This window comes from Sprattus sprattus (assembly GCF_963457725.1).
Source record: "Sprattus sprattus genome assembly, chromosome: 18".
NCBI lineage: Eukaryota > Metazoa > Chordata > Actinopteri > Clupeiformes > Clupeidae > Sprattus > Sprattus sprattus.
The window spans coordinates 2,296,496-2,315,000 of record NC_137916.1 but is presented as its reverse complement, the minus strand read 5'-3'; the positions used below and the strand labels follow the sequence as shown (position 1 = coordinate 2,315,000).

Below are 18,505 nucleotides of genomic sequence, written 5' to 3'. Positions count from 1 at the left end.
GAGGGGTGCTGACCCCTGGTGGCGTCTCTAGGGCAGGGTTTCCCACCGCGGAGCACTATCCATTGGGCTGCGAAAATATTTCAGATTTTTTTTTCCCCAATTGGTGGGCCGCGGAGCGAGTAACTGATTTTAAATTGAGAACAATATTAATGAAGGACGTCAAAGTTAACGCGTACATCTATGATATTATTGTGGCCGAGATTAATGTGATACAAATATTTTAATGCAGTTAACGCAACTTTGTTTACTTCCGGTGTGCGTTGACCCCTGATACGAAACCGGCGCGTGCCTGAAGTCAGTTAGGCAGGAGCGACTGAGACGGTAGTGAAAGATGGATAGAGCTAAGCGACTGTTTGGCGGAAAGTTTCTGTTTAAGAGGCAAAATGATGGAACAATCGACAAATCTAAAGTTGTATGTAACATTTGTCAAGCTGAATTTAGCTGTCACAGAAGCAACTCGTCCTTAATGCAAAGCACCCGACTGAAAGCAACCCCAGGTTAGATGGTTGCCAACCCACACTCCACGAAGTTTCTAGGAAAATAACTAGACCAGTCCGTGAAAAGGTTACCACTGCTGTATCAGTTTGGGTTGGTGGTGACTGTCGGCTCTTCAACATAGTTGAAGACGGTGGGCTGACTGAGGTGTTCCGAATTGCTTCAGGGGATAATTGTTACAATTTACCGTCGAGTGGCAGCATTGTGTTTCACATATATTCCTTGCTTGACGGCGAGAGAGCACGAACAAAATACCATTAAACAACAGTGTCTAAAATACACACTGTCTGAAGTGATTACTCGTACATTTATAGGATTCGACGGACGTTTGTAAAGTTGCATTCGTGCTGTTTTTGTGCGTTATCATTGGAGTGGATATGCTTTTCTGTGGACAGCTACCAACTCAAACGACTGCCCAGGAATGATTGGTGCTATTGATGTTAATAATAGATTGCAGCCACAATTTGAATTCATTATTTAAATTATTCTAATCATTATATTGACCTATTTGAACTTATTTGTTTTCATGTCTGAAGCATCACCTATTTGAATTAGCCCTAGCTGAGTGGTCTTGTTTGCATGTTCCATCACTTGTTTTGAGTACATGCTATCTTTTGGGTCTTTTCTGGTTTGATTTCCTTGCTTGTTTGCTGTGCACAAATAGGCCTAGGCCAACTGCAATTCAGTTCTCTGTGTGTATCAATGTTGTTTTCTGGTGCACAATACAATTTTGATGCAATATCTAGAGATTTTCTTTTCTTTATTTTTAGGCTTCCACCTGTGGCAGGTGCTGATGTTGTTTTTTCTAACACATAACAATCGCTTATTAATAAGAATGAATGGATTATAGATTCAATTAGCCTAATGGAATATAGATTCGCTAAAATAAGCGGGGTGTCTGTTGGGCCCCGACCTGTTACAAATACAAAAAGTTGGGCCTCGGAGTGGGAAAGGTTGGGAACCCCTGCTCTAGGGCACTGCAATCATACTCACACTAAAGTCTCATTTACAGAAACACACACAAGCTCATTCAGTTACACACACAGACACACAAGCGTATTCACTTACAAACTTACAAACACACACACACACACACACACACACACACACACATACACACACACACATAAAGGAGGAGGATATTTTCTAAACTGACTCAGGAGGGAATCGTCCAAACGAGCGCTATGCTTCGCGTGTGAAATTCACACCTCACTGGAGACACTTGGCTCTGCAAGCAGAGTGATGCCACGCTACAGTGTGTGTGTCTGTGTGTGTTCGTGTGTGTTTGTGTGTGTGTGTGTGTGTGTGTCTGTGTGTGTTTGTGTCTGTGTGTCTGTGTGTGTGTGTGTGTTTGTGTCTGTGTGTGTGTCTGTGTGTGTGTGTGTCTGTGTGTCTGTGTGTCTGTGTGTGTGTGTGTGTCTGTGTGTCTGTGTGTGTTTGTGTCTGTGTGTCTGTGTGTCTGTGTGTCTGTGTGTGTGTGTGTGTGTGTGTGTGTGAGAGAGATGTAGACTGTAGGTCCAATGAGGCCATGCTAGGGTGTGTGTGTGACTCAAATCTCAAGAGTCAATGATGCTGGTTTCCATTGTGTGTTTATGTGTGTGTGTGTCTGTGAGAGAGAGGGGGGGGCTGAGAGCGAGAATGAGAGAGAGTGTATGCATTCCCGGTGTTGACATGCTAATGTCCTTTGTGTGGTGGTGGTAGTGGTTTATGCAGACCAGAGAATCAGCGAGGCCAAACTAATTTCCTCTGGAGTTTGTCCTGTCTCGCTCTCTCTTGCTCTCTCTCTCTTTCTCTCTCACACACACACACACACACACACACACACACACACACACACACACACACACACACACACACACACGCTCTCACTCCTCACACGCTCTTCTGATGAGGCGCTGCTCTTTCTTCAAGGCGCATTAACATCAGCAGGAACTGAACGAACACACACACACACAGACACACACGCACACACTCACAAACACACACACGCACAGACACACACACACACACACATTAACATGAGCAGGAACTGCGCTCGTGTTTTGGGAGGTTTAGGATAACTCTTGCCCAACTTAGCGACAACTTCCCAAAGCTCAACCAACCATCCCAGACAAACACACACACACACACAAATCCCTTATTAGAGTGTCTCTGATGCAGATATTTGACGTTTAGATTTAGAGTTAGCGCAGCTTGAGATAATTTAGCACACACGCACACTCACACACATTCCTGTCATTCAGTACGAGACACACACTGCAACACTGTCCTTAAGAAGTCATAATAGTCTGAGCGCTGGGTTCTATCTTCCTGTAGTGTGAACACAAGCTCTGCCTCACAGCATATTTGAGGATAATATTTATGTTTCAGTCCCCTCTAGTGAGCTTCCCTCCTCCCTCTGCTGCTCTGAGACCAGTTTCAGTCGCCTCTAGTGAGCTTCCCTCCTCCCTCTGCTGCTCTGAGACCAGTTTCAGTCGCCTCTAGTGAGCTTCCCTTCTCCCTCTGCTGCTCTGAGGCCAGTTTCAGTCGCCTCTAGTGAGCTTCCCTTCTCCCTCTGCTGCTCTGAGGCCAGAGAGACGTAAGGCCAGTGGTGTAGAGCTGGAGGTTTTGAGTGATGGTGTCTCTTGGGCTCCCCCTGCAGGCCACTATGATGCGCTGCGTCCACAGAATGCCTTTGAGTTCATCAGGGACCCGTCCGCGGGCGAGATCGCTCTGGCCTTCCTGCAGGCCTCCTTCGCCTTCAGCGGCTGGAACTTCCTCAACTACGTCACAGAGGAGTTGGTGGAGCCACGCAAGTGAGAACACACACACACACACACGCACACACACACAGCCGAACTCTCAAAAGGATGCAACAAGGGAATTCCTCAAAGGCAGGTTCTTTATAAAGGATTCAAACTTACAACAAAAGGTAATCAAATGAAGAGAAAATGGGGTAAAACCTCCAGCTTGCACCCAGTGCCACCGGCACCTTCCCCTCTTGTCTCTCTCTCTCTCGTCAGCCCTGCTTCTCACTAAGGGTACGAACACATATGGGCGACTTTCTACAGGCGCAGACGCTTCAATAACGCCTTGGCAAAGTGCAGCGGCCAAAACAGCCTGGTGAATAGACATAGAATAAGCACGTATTTGTATGTTTATTCGTAATAAGCACGTATTCGTATGTTTATTCGTAATAAGCACGTATTCTATGTTTGTGCCCTGGTGCACCTGTGAAGCGGGGCTGAGTGCGGAACCAGGCGATCAAACGTATTACAAACTATTGGTGTTTGAATAACTTTTGGTTTCGAATTGTATAGTTCCTCGTAGTTAAATACCGCTTAAATTAAGGTTTCATCTATATTTGCCATCGCCGTTTTCGTTTGTAAAATACCGTTCATACCACATCTTCCAGCATCAAAACAGGAAATAAGTAGTAAAGTAGTTAAGCCCGCCTGTTGCTAGATCTGATTGGCTGCCTGGGCCGAGTGTGACATTGATGAGCGGTGCGCCTCCCTGCCTTGCGCTGGAAAGTTGAGAAAGGTCAACTTTTAAGCGCACCTAAAAAACGCTACAAAGACGCAACACGTGGCGGAGAAAAGGCGCACACGCAAAGCGCGCCGTACCATAGGAATCAATGCATTTTCTAGCGTCCCGTTTTTAAAAAATGCGCTTATGTGTGGTCGTACCCTGACTCTTTAAAGTCTTTGTCTGACTAGTTTGGCAGCTAGTCAAACAATCTGCAGGTGAGCTTCCAATTAGGGAATGGCCCGACCTGCCAAGTCCCCAGAACACCTCCCCAGGGTCCTAAAGCCTGCCCTGTATAGCCCTGGTAAGGGAAATCACCCATGTTTAAACTAAGTGGGATGCCACAATATCACAGTCATATGTGTGTATATGTGTGTATTGATATTTATCCGTGTGTGTGTGTGTGTGTGTGTGTGTGTGTTTTGAGGAACCTGCCGCGGGCCATCTACATCTCCATCCCCCTGGTGACGCTGGTGTACACACTCACTAACATCGCCTACTTCACCTCCATGAGCCCCGAGGAGCTGCTCGCCTCCAACGCCGTCGCCGTGGTAAGTCAGGATGCTGCCGCCTCCTGTTGCCATGGGGATGGATGTGAATGCTCTGCTAGTAACCAGAGTGACTGATGTATACACTACTGTTCTGTGCATCTCTCTCTCTCTCTCTCTCTCTCTCTCTCCCTCCCTGTGTGTGTGTGTGTGTGTGTGTGTGTCAGACCTTTGGAGAGAAGCTGTTGGGAATGTTCTCCTGGATCATGCCCATTTCAGTTGCACTGTCCACATTTGGAGGCATCAATGGTTATCTCTTCACCTCATCAAGGTACCACACTCACACACACACACACACACACACACCTCACACACACAAGTTGTGTATGTTGTTCTGTAGGTTGCATGGGTGTGTGTGTGTGTGTTATATTTTAAGTTGCGTGTATATATGTGGATGTGTTTTGTAAGTTGAGTGTGTGTGTGTGTGTGTGTGTGTGTGTGTGTGTGTGTGTGTGTGTGTGTGTGTGTGTGTGTGTGTGTGTGTGTGTGTGTGTGAGTGTGTGCTGATGCGCTGCGTGTGTATGTTGTTCTGTAGGTTGCATGGGTGTGTGTGTGTGTGTTATATTTTAAGTTGCGTGTATATGTGTGGATGTGTTTTGTAAGTTGTGTGTGTGTGTGTGTGTGTGTGTGTGCTGATGCGCTGCGTGTGTGTGTTGTTCTGCAGGTTGTGTTTCTCCGGGGCTAGAGAGGGTCACCTGCCTCAGCTGCTGGCCATGATCCACGTGAAGAACTGCACCCCTATCCCTGCACTCATCGTCTGTGTAAGAACACACACACACACACACACACACGTGAAGAACTGCACCCCTATCCCTGCACTCATCGTCTGTGTAAGAACACACACACACACACACACACACACACACACACGTGAAGAACTGCACCCCTATCCCTGCACTCATCGTCTGTGTAAGAACACACACACACACACACACACACACACACACACACACACACACACACACACACACACACACACACACACACACACACACACACACGTGAAGAACTGCACCCCTATCCCTGCACTCATCGTCTGTGTAAGAACACACACACACACACACACACACACACACGTGAAGAACTGCACCCCTATCCCTGCACTCATCGTCTGTGTAAGAACACACACACACACACACACACACACACACACACACTGTGGGAGCCTGGCCTTGCAAGGGCAAACAGTGGGTATACAAAACTAGAAAAGAGCAGTCAGACACAGGTGTTGCGGTGAACAGAACTAAGGAGTTTATTTTACAAACTGAAGAGGGGAAAGGGAGGGGGCGCAAAAAGGTAACTCAAAGATCTCCACCGGGCTGGCCGTTGGCGTCAGGGGCTCCGTCGGGCTCTTCCTGAGGCAAGGGAGAAATAGACACGATTAGTCCTCTTGATTCAAATGAAAGGCAGGCCACAGGCCTCTTACCCTGAGACTGTCTTGGAAGGCGTCTGGTTCTCACTCCTCAGTAGTTCAAGACAGTCTCCCGTCCAGCTCCTCTGCTTGAGGTTAAAAAGGCTCCTGATTGCCTAATTGATTCAGTGCACCTGTGAGGGACAACCAGAGACACCTGGGGGGGGAGGAGTTCCTTACGAGACTCCTCTGGAGTAGTACCGCCCATCCAACACCATGCCTCTTAATTGCCTTCGTTTGGCTGTACTTAGCCATGTGGGGCACTGCTCACCGGCTGGGCCATCACATACCCCCCCCCTCAGCTCCGAACCACATTGGGGAGCGGCAGACCACAGGCAGTCGTCCCTTCTCGACATGGCATCAGCGTTCCCATGCAGCCTTCCGGCTCTGTGCTCCACTGTAAACTTAAAGTCCTGCAGGTGAAGAAACCAACGGGTTATTCTGGCATTCCTATCTTTGTTGAAGGCCATCCACTTCAATGGGGCGTGGTCAGTGACCAAAGTAAACTCTCGACCCAGTAAATGATATCGTAGTTTTCCTATTGCCCATTTAACTGCTAGGCACTCCTTTTCTATGGTCTCATGGGGAAGTAGTTTGCGGCTAACAAAGGTTATGGGGTATTCACTTCCATCATGTACTTGGGACAGGACTGCCCCAAGGCCTACCTCTGATGCGTCCGTCTGAAGTACAAACCTCTTGCCAAAGTCGGGGGTGTGTAGCACGGTTTCGCTGCAGAGGGCTTTCTTCAACGTGTTGAAGGCGCGCTGTGTCTGTTCCGTCCACTTCACCCGGTTGGACGCACTTTTGCCTGTCAGCTCATGTAAGGGGGCTGCTAAAGAGGCAAAGTTAGGAATGAATTGCCTATAATACCCCACTAACCCTAGAAAGGTTCTCACCTGCCGTTTGGTCTGGGGTTGGGGCCAGGTTGTAATGGCATCCACCTTCTTTACTTGGGGTTTCACGTTTCCTCGTCCGACAGTGTACCCAAGGTAATTTGCCTCCTCCAAGGCCAGGGAGCACTTTGCAGGATTGGCTGTCAGTCCCGCCTCTCGTAATGCCTGGAGAACAGCTTCTAGGTGCTGCAGATGGTTCTCCCATGACGTGCTATGGATAACGATGTCGTCCAGGTAGGCTGCAGCATAGTCCTGGTGTGGACGGAGCACCTTATCCATAAGCCTCTGGAACGTTGCTGGGGCTCCATGCAGACCAAATGGGAGCACTCGATAGTGGAAGGCGCCATCTGGCGTTGAGAAGGCCGTCTTCTCCCTTGCCTGTGGGGTGAGTGGCACTTGCCAATATCCTTTGGTTAAATCAAGCGTGGAGATGAACCGGGCAGGTCCTAACCTCTCGACAAGCTCATCTACCCGGGGCATAGGGTAGGTGTCAAACAGAGAAATCTCATTTAACTTTCTATAGTCATTGCAGAACCTGATGCTGCCATCCGGCTTCCCAACAAGGACTATAGGACTGGACCAGGCACTGTGTGACTCCTCCACCACCCCAAGGTCAAGCATTTTCCTCACCTCGTTTCTGATGGCCTCACGTCTGGCCTCTGGGATTCGGTATGGTCGTAGTCTTACGGTCTTTCCCGGCTCGGTTCTGATGTCATGGGCGATGGCTGTTGTTCGTCCTGGGACCTCAGAGAAGACATCTCTGTTTCTATCGAGAAGTTCTCGGAGGTCTTGGCCTTGCCTGGATGACAGCTGGTCACCCATTTTCACGGGCGGAAGGACCTGGGGAGGCAGGTTAGCTACCAGGACATCAGAGGGGACAGGGAGAGGCTCATGCCATGGCTTCAGCAAATTCACATGGTAAAGTTGTTGGGCTTTCCTACGGCCTGTCTGCCGTACACGGTAATTCACGGGCCCCACCCTTTCAAGTATTTCATAAGGCCCTTGCCACTTGGCTAAAAACTTGCAATCGTTCGTTGGAATTAAAACCATCACCTTGTCTCCCGGTTTGAACTCTCTCACCTGGGCTCCCCGGTTGTATACCTGTGCCTGTTGCGCTTGGGCCTGCTGCATGTGCTCCCGAACTAGGGGCCAGACTTGGGTCATTCGGTGGTGCATTTGTTCCACATGCTCCACGATGGTGCGCTGGGTGGACGGCTGCTTCTCCCAGGCTTCCTTGGCCACATCCAGCAAGCCCCGGGGTCTCCGACCGTACAGAAGCTCGAAGGGAGAAAATCCAGTGGAACCCTGGGGAACTTCACGAATAGAAAACAGCACATAAGGCAGCAGTTGGTCCCAATTCTTACCATCAACATCGATTACCTTGCGCAGCATGTGTTTTAAGGTTTTGTTGAACCTCTCTACAAGTCCATCTGTCTGAGGGTGATAGACAGAGGTTCTGATTTGTCTCACCTTTAGACTCTGGCACAGACATTTCATCACTTTGGACATAAAGCAGGACCCTTGGTCAGTCAGGATTCCATCTGGCAGGCCCACTCTACTGAAAAGCAGAAACATCTCCCTGGCGACCGCCTTCCCAGTAGCAGATCGTAAAGGAATTGCCTCTGGGTACCGGGTTGCATAATCAAGTATAACCAGAATATAGCGGTGGCCACGGCTAGACTTTGGTAAGGGTCCAACTATGTCCATGCCGATCCTGCTAAAGGGCGTTTCAATAATGGGAAGGGGTATCAGAGGATTTCGGTAATATACCTTTGGGGAGTTGATTTGACACTCGGCACAATGTCGGCAGTACTCCTCCACGGCCCTCTTGACTCCCGGCCAGTAGAAACGGCTGAGAACACGTTCATACGTCTTCTCCCTTCCTAAATGTGCCCCTAATAAGTGGGAGTGGGCTAGGTACAACACTTTTGAGGCATACTCTTTGGGGACAAGCAACTGTTCAAGGATCTCAGAGTTCTTTTTAGTTACCCGATATAACAGCTTATCCTTGATCATAAAATGTGGGAAAGACACTTGACTCACCCCATCCTGTTTTTGACCCTCCATCACTTGGACATCTCTCCAGGCTTGGGTCAGGTTGGGATCCCGCAGCTGGGCCGAGCCGAATTGTCCTGGCCTGAAACCTTCCTCCATTTCAAATTCCGGAAATTGAGAAAACACCTCGTCTGAGTGTATGTCTTCCAGGGGCTCCACCTCAGCTGCCTGTTCAGAGGCTGTTGCTGTGGTCTGGGTGTGGGCAGCCTCGCCCACGTTGTCATCACTGGTTTCTGCAGGGCTGCCTTCAGTGGATACTGCAGCCAGAGCGGGCCGAGTTGCGGAAGACTTTTCCCTCTTAACAGCTCGTTTTCTGGTTCGCCGTTTTGAGTCCCTTGCCTCCGTTGGCCAGTAGCGGGAGAACAGGGGGCTGTCCCGGCCGAAAAGCACAGGAACCGGCAGTTGTTCGACAACCCCAACCTGCAGAGTGAATCGTCCTCGAGGAGTGATCACTTGGATTTTGGAGGTTGGGTACTTCCGGGAATCCCCATGGATGCAGGACACAGACATTTCTTCACCCCAGGGTGCACTGGCGAATTGCGGTCGAACGAGAGAGACCATACTTCCGGAGTCTAAGAGTGCCTCTGTGTCTCTCCCAGCAATCTTCACCGGAAACTTTGGGGCTGGCGCTCCCTCATGGGCCCAACAGGTAGTGAGGTGGTGGCAGTAGAGGCCCTTGTTATCGGTAGACCCGGCTGTCGGCATCGGCTCATCCCGATCTGGACACTCTCTGGCTAGGTGTCCCTCTCTGCCACAAGAAAAACATCGTGGGATTGGAGGAGGCCACTGGGTTCGTCTTACAGCCGGTCCGGTCCAGCTGGAGGGCGTTCGGGCTGGTGGGGAACTGACAACTTTGCCTACCATCTCTCTCTCTGCCTTGGCTTTAGAAGTGTTTGGCCTGTTATTTTCTGACCGCATCAGACTAGCCATCACCCGGTGATTTTCTAATAAGGCTACTAATTGGTCAACATCGGGAGGCCCCTGCTGGGCGACATACCTCTTGGCGTCGTTTGGCAAACCCCGTATGCACCGGTCAATCACCACTCTGTCAACTATGGGCGGCCCTTCTGCTTCTTCCAGCCAGCTCCTGGTGTGACGGACTAGTCCCATCACCTGTGCCCGGACGGGGAGTGCGGGGTCGTAGCTCCAGTCATGCACTCGCTGTGCCTTGGCAGGGAGGCTAAGTCCATATTGAGCTAGGATGGCAGTCTTTACCTTATCGTAACTTACAGCATCTGCAGCTGAAAGATCTCGACAGGCTTTCTGAGCTTCGCCTGTCAAGAAAGGCATGAGGATGTTCGCCCATTCTGCTCTTGGCCATCTCTCTCTTGTTGCCGCCCTTTCAAACAGCGTAATATAGTTCTCAACGTCATCGTCTGGCGTCAGCTTAGTCAGCACCTCTTTTGGCTTTCTCTCTTGTGGTCTTCCTGTTACTCTGCACAGCTCTCCTACAGCCGTCTGCAGATGGGCCTGCGAGGTCAGAATGGCTTTCAAGATCTCTTCCATGATCGTCCTTCTCCTCCGATACGGCGTGCTCTTTTCCAACTCGGTATACCCACTGATAGCGAAGACTCAGAATGCCCGCATTCTCCACCATATGTGGGAGCCTGGCCTTGCAAGGGCAAACAGTGGGTATACAAAACTGGAAAAGAGCAGTCAGACACAGGTGTTGCGGTGAACAGAACTAAGGAGTTTATTTTACAAACTGAAGAGGGGAAAGGGAGGGGGCGCAAAAAGGTAACTCAAAGATCTCCACCGGGCTGGCCGTTGGCGTCAGGGGCTCCGTCGGGCTCTTCCTGAGGCAAGGGAGAAATAGACACGATTAGTCCTCTTGATTCAAATGAAAGGCAGGCCACAGGCCTCTTACCCTGAGACTGTCTTGGAAGGCGTCTGGTTCTCACTCCTCAGTAGTTCAAGACAGTCTCCCGTCCAGCTCCTCTGCTTGAGGTTAAAAAGGCTCCTGATTGCCTAATTGATTCAGTGCACCTGTGAGGGACAACCAGAGACACCTGGGGGGGGAGGAGTTCCTTACGAGAATCCTCTGGAGTAGTACCGCCCATCCAACACCATGCCTCTTAATTGCCTTCGTTTGGCTGTACTTAGCCATGTGGGGCACTGCTCACCGGCTGGGCCATCACAACACACACACACACACACACACACACACATGTGAATAACTGCACCCCTATCCCTGCACTCATCGTCTGTGTAAGAACACACACACACACACACACACAAACACACACACACACGTGAAGAACTGCACCCCTATCCCTGCACTCATCGTCTGTGTAAGAACACACACACACACACACACACACACACACACACACACACACACACACACACACACACACGTGAAGAACTGCACCCCTATCCCTGCACTCATCGTCTGTGTAAGAACACACACACACACACACACACACACACACACACACACACACACACACACGTGAAGAACTGCACCCCTATCCCTGCACTCATCGTCTGTGTAAGAACACACACACACACACACACACACACACACACACACACACACACACACACACACACGCACACACACACACACACGTGAAGAACTGCACCCCTATCCCTGCACTCATCGCATGTGTAAGAACACACACACACACACACACACACACATACACACACACACACACGTGAAGAACTGCACCCCTATCCCTGCACTCATCGTCTGTGTAAGAACACACACACACACACACACACACACACACACGTGAAGAACTGCACCCCTATCCCTGCACTCATCATCTGTGTAAGAACACACACACACACACACACAAACACACACACACACACGTAAAGAACTGCACCCCTATCCCTGCACGCATCATCTGTGTAAGAACACACACACTAGGGGTGGGAATCTCTTGGCACCTCACGATTCGATTCCGATTCAGAGGTCAACGATTCGATTCTAAACCGATTATCGATTCTAAACCGATTATCGATTATCAATTCTAAACCGATAAAACGATTATCGATGCATTTCGACTTTTAAAACAGTCTTTGCTACACTTCCTACTTTGTGTTTGATAATTAAAGAAAATCAACAGATGAATTACCTTCTCTATTTTTTATTAGAGAAAAAGCTTTTCCTTGTCACAATTTTGACTTTCTATGAACAATGCAATAATCGATGCAGCTTGCATTTCAACATAAAATGGATGTGTAAAAATATATATATATTATTACAAAATCGAATATGAACTTTTCTGAATCGATTTTTCCCCCCACCCCTAACACACACACACACACACACACACACACACACACACACACACACACACACACACATACACACACACTCACTCACCTGTGTTCCATCATTGTGCTGTAATGTTTTGTAATGTGTGGTGTTTGGTGTGTGTGGGTATGATGTGGTGTGTATTGTGTTCTTTCTGACTGTGCTATCTTGACTGCAGTCTGTTTTTGGTGTTGGTTTGTGTGACTGGTGTGTATTGTGTTATTTGACTGCAGTGTGTGTTGTTTCTGATGTGTGTGTGTGTTTTCTCTGGTGTGTTTATTGTGTGTCATGTCTGGTGGTGTGTGTTCTCGCTAACTGTGCTCTCTCTCCCATGCCACAATCCTGATCCTGATCCTGTCTCTGTGGGTGTGTGTGTGTGTGTGTGTGTGTGTGTGTGTGTGCAGTGCAGTGCCACTATCCTGATCCTGTGCATCGGTGAGACTCATGACCTCATCAACTACGTGTCGTTCATTAACTTCCTGTCCTACGGCGTCACCATCGCCGGCCTGCTCTACTACCGATGGAAGAAGCCCAACCTCGTCCGGCCCATTAAGGTACTCACTCAGGGGTGTGTGTGTGTGTGTGTGTGTGTGTGTGTGTGTTTGAGTGTGTGTTTGAGTGTGTGTGTGTGTGTGTGTGTGTGTGTGTGTTTGAGTGTGTGTGTGTGTGTGTGTGTGTGTTTGAGTATGTGTGTGTGTGTGTGTGTGTGTGTGTGTGTGTGTGTGTGATGCCATTCCTGACTTATCTGTCAAACATGTGCAGGTGTGTGTGTGTGTGTGTGAGTGTATGTGTGTGTGTTTGTGAGTAGGTCAACAGGAGGACCTTACCTTCCATTAAAACTGGTCAGTGAGAGTAGAGTTTCCGGTGGGGAACCACAGGGGTTTTAAACATGTTTAAGCGGTTTCTAAACCGGTTCTAAAGCAGACACAAACACACACACACACACACAACACACACACACACACACACACACACACACACACACACACACACACACACACACACACACACACACACACGCACCAATGGAGGCTCCTTCTGAAGCTCAGTCTCTCCTGTGTGTCCAGACTGACTTTTATGGTGATGATATTGTTGCTGAGGCTTCTGTGCAAAGTGACACCATTCATATAAAAATAAGAACCTTAATAACACAACAACATAACCAATAATACCAATAATACAAACTGTCGCCTCTCTCTCTCTCGTGTGTTTGTGTGCCTGTGCGTGTGTGTGTGTGCATGCCTGTGTTTGCCTGTGTTTGTGTGTGTGTGTGTGTTTGTGTGTGTGCATGCATACATGTGTGTGTGTGTGTGTGTGTGTGTGTGTCTCTGTGTGTGCATGCCTTTGTGTGTGTGTGTGTGTGTGCATGCATGCCTGTGTCTGTGTGTGTGTGGCGTACTCGCCTGTACATGCCTGTGTGTGTGTCTGTGTGTCTGTGCATGTGTGCATGTCTGTATATGTGTGTGTGCGTGCATGTGCGTGTGCATGTCTGTATGTGTGTGCGTGTATGTGTGTGTGTGGGGGTGTGTGTGCATGCCTATGCGTGTGTGTATGTGTGTGTGCGTGCGTGGGTGCGTGCGTGCGTGCGTGTGTGCGGGCGTGTGTGTGTGCGCGTGCGTGTGTGTGTGTGTGTTTGTATGTGTGTGTGCATGCCTGTGTGTGTGTGTGTGTGTGTGTGTGTCCAGGTGAGCCTGCTGGTGCCCCTGAGCTACCTGCTGTTCTGGGCGGTGCTGCTGATGTTCGCCCTGTACTCTGAGCCCGTGGTGTGTGGCATGGGGCTGGTCATCATGCTCACAGGGGTGCCCGTCTACTTCATAGGGGTCTACTGGCAGAGCAAGCCCCAGTGGATATACTCCATAGTGGGTGAGTGATGAACACACACACACACACACACACACACACACACACACACACACACACACACACACATCTAGTTCAAAGGGGCCTACTAGGCCCCAGTGGATCTACTCCAGTGGGTGAGTAAGGCTGTACTGCCCTCTAGTGTCCATCTGCTGTAATTTCACTAATTAATTATTTACTTATTTATTATTTAATACATTTAAATATGATATAATTAACTTGTGTCTCGCTCTTCTGTTGGTCATCGGTTGATCTGTACCTCTGTAACGGTTTGACCCAGATCTCTGCTGTGATTGGCTGATATCTATTTGATGTGATTGGTTGACCTGTGCCTCTGTTGTAACAGTTTGACCCAGATCTCTTTTGTGATTGGCTGATATCACTCTGTAGTGACCAGCGTCTGCTCTGATTGGCTGTGTTGCAGAGATGGCGACGTACGTGGGCCAGAAGCTGTGCTACGTGGTGTTCCCTCAGGAAGAGCTCGCCGCCCCCGTGGAGCAGGAAGAGAAATCTGAGCTGTGATTGGCCAGCTGGAACCCCTCCCCCCGTCCCCCCTTCTCCTCCCCTCCTGCCTCCTCCTTATTCTGCTGCCTACATCCCCAGAGCACTTCCCCAGAGGAGCACCTCCCGAGAAGAGCACCTCCTGAGATGAGCACCTCCCGAGATGAGCACCTCCTGAGAAGAGCACCTCCTGAGAAGAGCACCTCCTGAGAAGAGCACCTCCTGAGAAGAGCACCTCCAGAGATGAGCACCTCCTGAGATGAGCACCTCCTGAGAAGAGCACCTCCTGAGATGAGCACCTCCTGAGAAGAGCACCTCCTGAGAAGAGCACCTCCTGAGAAGAGCACCTCCTGAGAAGAGCACCTCCAGAGAAGAGCACCTCCTGAGCTCTGGGTTCCCCTCCCACACAGGGCCATTTAGGTGCCCCAACCTATGTTTGTGTGGGGTTAGCCCTCCATACACACACAAACACACACAAACACACACACACAAACACAAACACAAACACAAACACAAACACACTCACACTCACACTATTTCCCCCACATAAGGTCCCTATCCCCCTGTCTACTCTTTCCAACCTGGGCACCTCCTCTCCTCTCCTCTCCTCACCTCACCTCCCCCTCACACAGTGACCCGACTCTTTCACGAGGACCTGAGACACACACACACACACACACACACACACAGTGACCTCGCTCTCTGACGAGGACCTGAGACTCTGCCTGCACAGCCAACCCAGCCACAGTGGAAAGACTCTTCCTCTCCCTTCCTCTCTGTCTTCCTCTTCCTCTCCCTTCCTCTCTGTCTTCCTCTTCATGCATTCGTTCCACTCACCCACATGATGTTCTTGTTCATGTTTCAGTGGGTGTGTCCCTTGATGCCCCCTAGTGGTGTGTCCCAGAAGTGCACCTCACCCAGTGATGCCCCCTAGTGGTGTGTCCCAGATGTGCACCTCACCCAGTGATGCCCCCTAGTGGTGTGTCCCAGATGTGCACCTCACCCAGTGATGCCCCCTAGTGGTGTGTCCCAGATGTGCACCTCACCCAGTGATGCCCCCTAGTGGTTTGTTTATCGTGCCTTATAAGGACTTAAGTTTTCTTTTCTGGTGGAGTGCTGTTCTGTTCATCTTTGAGTAGTGGGTATATAGTCTAGTTGGTTTAGAGATTGATCTGCCGTGTAGTCCCAGTCCTAGCCTGGCCTGGCGTCAAGTGTTTATGGTGCAGAGGGGTCACAGTGCTATAGAAATGTGATTTATTATTATTATTATTATTATTATATATATAAATAGTGTGTCTCAGATCCAGGTCGTCCATGAAGCCATATAGAAACCCATAACCTGTTACTCATCAACCCTTCTGAGAACTGACAGAAGAACAAGAGTAAGATGTGACTCTTCTCTTCTGCTGCCACTGAGTGCACTCAGCGCTAATGCTAACGATGATTAAAACCATGACTAGCACTCTGCACTCAGCGCTAATGCTAACGATGATTAAAACCATGACTAGCACTCAGCACTAATGCTAACAATGATTAAAACCATGACTAGCACTTTGCACTCAGCGCTAATGCTAACGATGATTAAAGCCATGACTAGCACTTTGCACTCAGCACTAATGCTAACGATGATTAAAACCGTGACTTGCACTCAGCGCTAATGCTAACGATGATTAAAACCATGACTAGCACTATGCACGAGCCATCTGGATGACCCAGGCTGCTCTTTAAATTACCTGTTTGCTGCTTAGCTGGTTCCCTCCGTTCTATCGCATGTGCACAGGGGGGTAACAATGTGTCCACAGGGGTAACTACGTGTGCTAACACAGGGGTAACTACGTGTGCTCACACCGGGGCAACAAAGTGCCATTGGGGAGGGGCAACAGCGTCGGGGGTGGGGCAGTTCTGCCATGCTGCTAGTGGGAGGAGTAAAGCCCCATGTCTCCACCACCCAGATGCCAGTACTAAGCCAAGTCACTTACAGCCCCTCCTGCCTCACCTGTCCTCAGACCTGATAGGCTGAGGGAGATTATGACTCCTCACATATGATTGGTTGAAGGAGATGCCATTCTGCCTAAGAGGTGGCTCCCAGACCATTTTACACTGTAGGATACGGAGTTCCATTACAGGTGTGTTTAGGCCTTAGTACTCCCCACACACACACAAACACACACACACACGCCCCACACCTCTGTAGGTTTGCCCATGCCGTTATCCTGTTCTGTTCCACTCTCTGCCTCCCATAGGGGGCGCTGTTGGCCTTGTAAATACTGTGTACAGTATCGCATCGGGGACTCCCCAAGAGATGCCATTCCTGACATATGTGTCAAACATGTGACTTCTACTGAGGAAAGCTGTTCAACTTCCTGTTTTTTGATTTGTCAAAGTGTTATTAGCATATTAATAGCTTATTAAATTTCATTCTGAGGGAAACATTGTGTCTCAGGGTATTTTGTAAACAATCAATCCCATTAAAAGGGAGCCAGTCAGATCCTCCCTCTCACAGAGAAAGGGCCTTAGACCAGAGGTCAGAGGTCATGACCCCCAGAGGGAGTCAGCACATAGATGGCTCATTCTACAGATTCATGACTCACAGAGGGAGTCAGCACATAGATGGCTCATTCTACAGATTCATGACTCACAGAGGGAGTCAGCACATAGATGGCTCATTCTACAGATTCATGACTCACAGAGGGAGTCAGCACATAGATGGCTCATTCTACAGATTCATGACTCACAGAGGGAGTCAGCACATAGATGGCTCATTCTACAGATTCATGACTCACAGAGGGAGTCAGCACATAGATGGCTCATTCTACAGATTCATGACTTACAGAGGGAGTCAGCACCATAGATGGCTCATTCTACAGATTCATGACTCACAGAGGGAGTCAGCACATAGATGGGTCATTCTACAGATTCATGACTCACAGAGGGAGTCAGCACCATAGATGGCTCATTCTACAGATTCATGACTCACAGAGGGAGTCAGCACATAGATGGCTCATTCTACAGATTCATGACTCACAGAGGGAGTCAGCACATAGATGGCTCATTCTACAGATTCATGACTTACAGAGGGAGTCAGCACCATAGATGGCTCATTCTACAGATTCGGTGCCATTTCAGATTTTGGAAGATGAAAAAAAGTACATTACAATTTTAAACTTTTTTTGATTTGATGTGATGTGGTAATATGTGTAGTTTATAGAAAATAACCTTTCCCACCTTAACATAAACAACTAGAATGCGTTTGTGAACGAACTGCGAGAGTGTGCTTGCTCTGTTTTTCTCTCATGTTTGCTTGTTTATTGTGAAAGGGTCTAGTGTGTTCGTTGGCATAAAAAGTTAGTCTTCTCTTATAAGCCTAGTTAGTACATCTGATTAGAGCTAGCAACCATGCATTGCAGATTAAGGGGTCCCCTATCAGTGTTCATTTTGGCAGCTATTTTAGATTCAGTCTTAAGACAAAAATGCATATTAGTTTTAGTCACATTTAGTCATAGTTATCCTTCTTAGTTTCAGTCTAGTTTTCAAAAACTGAGCACACTACAATACTATTACTAACCATTTCACATTTACAGACATAAACCTATAGACATGACACAAAACATCTTCCAAAGACTTTATTATCTCAGCTGCATTATTCAGTAGCACAAAGTAGCCTATTACATTCATATTTACTTCATGTAACCCTGCCATAGCGATACAACACCTTTTTGACAGCCTATATAGCCTAATTGCAAAATTAAATATATAAATAAATACTACACTGAAATAACGCAAACAAAGTGAATCTACAGTGAGCCAACGCTCGTCCACTGACAGTGTGGAAGAATGACAGCGACGCGAGCCAGGCTACATTCCAAGATTACGTTACTAGAAATGTCACTTTACATGAGCTTTTTTCATAAGCCATGCAGTCCATAAAATAGGAATACTCTGTGTACTAACAGTATAGTAAGACCGG

The 18,505-nt window shown here is 48.7% G+C and overlaps 1 protein-coding gene across 1 annotated transcript in view; it reads left to right on the top strand.

Annotated features, from left to right (window-relative positions):
- Nucleotides 1–16,962, top strand: part of slc7a10a (solute carrier family 7 member 10a) — a 47,219-nt gene extending 30,257 nt beyond the window's left edge. Inside the window, exons 5-11 of the mRNA XM_080856866.1 lie at nt 3,137–3,290; nt 4,430–4,553; nt 4,718–4,821; nt 5,215–5,311; nt 12,582–12,731; nt 13,863–14,040; nt 14,462–16,962. Of these exons, the coding sequence (XP_080712992.1) occupies nt 3,137–3,290; nt 4,430–4,553; nt 4,718–4,821; nt 5,215–5,311; nt 12,582–12,731; nt 13,863–14,040; nt 14,462–14,559 (905 nt within the window). The 3' untranslated portion in view covers nt 14,560–16,962. The remainder of the gene's footprint in view (nt 1–3,136; nt 3,291–4,429; nt 4,554–4,717; nt 4,822–5,214; nt 5,312–12,581; nt 12,732–13,862; nt 14,041–14,461) is intronic.
- Nucleotides 16,963–18,505: the final 1,543 nt, after the last annotated feature.